Source organism: Mastomys coucha, unplaced genomic scaffold (genome assembly GCF_008632895.1).
Source record: "Mastomys coucha isolate ucsf_1 unplaced genomic scaffold, UCSF_Mcou_1 pScaffold21, whole genome shotgun sequence".
NCBI classification, from domain to species: domain Eukaryota; kingdom Metazoa; phylum Chordata; class Mammalia; order Rodentia; family Muridae; genus Mastomys; species Mastomys coucha.
In genome coordinates, this window is record NW_022196904.1 from 172,871,996 (window position 1) to 172,873,897 (window position 1,902).

General features: G+C 59.6%; 1 protein-coding gene across 1 annotated transcript in view; it reads right to left on the reverse strand.

Annotated features, from left to right (window-relative positions):
* The window catches only part of Slit1 (slit guidance ligand 1), a 149,325-nt gene extending 148,041 nt beyond the window's left edge, over positions 1 to 1,284 (reverse strand). The window contains exon 1 of the mRNA XM_031390317.1: positions 1,013 to 1,284. Within this exon, the coding sequence (XP_031246177.1) occupies positions 1,013 to 1,209 (197 nt within the window). The 5' untranslated portion in view covers positions 1,210 to 1,284. The remainder of the gene's footprint in view (positions 1 to 1,012) is intronic.
* Between the last annotated feature and the right edge of the window lie 618 nt (positions 1,285 to 1,902).

Below are 1,902 nucleotides of genomic sequence, written 5' to 3' on the forward strand. Positions count from 1 at the left end.
AAAAAAAAAAAAAAATCTCCTGTACGGTCACCTCTGAGAGTGTACAAAGGCCCCGTGTGTGACTAAAGAAATCCACTCGCAGACCCGAGGCCTCACACTACCGCGGTGTCCTTAGATGCTGGAATTTCACACCGACCACATTTGGCAGGAAAAGAGAAAACACAACACACATGCTCTACCGCGCTCATGAGGCAGGTCTAGAAAGGGTGGAGTTCCCTCAAAATCCAGAACTACAAGAGAACAAGAGAAGAGGAAGGGTGGTTTTTATGACTTGTCATGGTCAGTCTTCAACCTTGAGTCTCAGCCCCAGCCCCTTACCTCTAGTATCATTCCTGAGCTCGCAATCCAGGACTCATCTTACCCTGGAAGGGTTCAGATGTTACATTCCCCAAAACCCAAATCAAAGGCCCTCAGGTCCCATTGTCTGTCTGCCTGGGCTGGGGATGGGAACTGAAGGAGAGGGTAGGTTGCTTACATCTTTAAGGGAAGAATTCTCCAGGCACTGGGGCCAAACAATGGGTAGAAATAGGCACTCAGAAACTTCTGCTCCGTGGCACCAAACAGCGAGCCCTTGGAGCCCAAATCCACCTTCCCACTCAGAACCCAGCAAGCCCCATGTGTCCAAAAGGAGACGCGGTGCCTAGCTGGCATCTGTGGGAAGCTTTTCTCCTAGGAGCCAGGAAGGCTCCAGGTACCCTAGAGGAATAAAGTGCTGTGCAGTGCTGTGGGAAGGATCTGTCACAGCCGGAGAGCGGAGAGCGAGCGCAAGGGGCAGGTGTGAGGATGGGCTGACGGTCCTTCCAGGGCCCTTTGAATCTGGCACCTGCAAACGCGCTCCTGGTTTCTGCTTTCCTAAAAACCTACCAAGGCACTGACTCCTCTACGGGCGACGGAGCCCAACAGTCTAGCGCCCCCCACCCAATTCCAGTCCTTCCCACCCGTCAGGGTGGGAGAGCAACCAGGGGTCGAGGGGCTGGAGGGAGTCCCAGTGGACGGGCGGAGCCGTACTCACAGGCGCTCGGTGTTCCGTGGGATGTTCTTGGGGATGGCCTGCAAACCCGTGCCGTGGCAGTCCACCGTGGTGCCGGTGCAGGTGCAGAGGGCGGGGCACGCCGTGGCCCCCAGGCGCCACGCGGCTGCCCACAGCAGCAGCCACAGCTCCGGTCGGCTCAACCCCGAGGACGACCCGCGCTGGGGCGTTAGCGCCATGGTGCCCTCGCCGTGTCCCGCTCGCGTGCCAGACGGCCGCAGCCGCTGACCATCCCCGTCCGGGGCTAGCTCCAGGTGCTATCCCCACCGAGGGACAGAAGAGCCGGGGGGATCGCACGATGCGCCCTTGCGGCTCGAGTGGCACCTAGATGCTTCCAGCGACGGCGTCTGTGCTTGGACCCAGGAAAGGCGTCTTAAGCGGAGGGCGCTCAGCTCCTCTCCCGGTGCTAGCTGCCGGTGTCTCCCTCTCCCTCCAGCTCCCAACTGACTGCTGTGAGGAGGAAAATGGGCAGGCCCGGCGCGCGCGCATCTTGCGCGCGCGCGCACACATACACACATACACACTCACACCCGCACGCTCGCTCACACCCGGCAGTCATCCATCAATCGAAAAGCACACTTCCAGGGCCAGACTCCTTCCCGCCCTCCCCCCAAGCACGGACCACTGCCCGCCTCCTCCCCACCACTCCTCTGCAGCAGCAGAGGCCCAGCCGCTGGCATACAGTTTCAAAGGTGCAACCTCCCAGGCGCCAAGGGCTGCAGGGGCCCGGGGAAGGGGGGGTTACAGGCTGGACCTGCTCTGTAGGCTCTACACACACACACACACACACACACACACACACACACACACTGCAATAATGTGTACATTTAGATCAGTTACTTCAGTACCCTCAGTTGCTAGCGCAGAGGAGC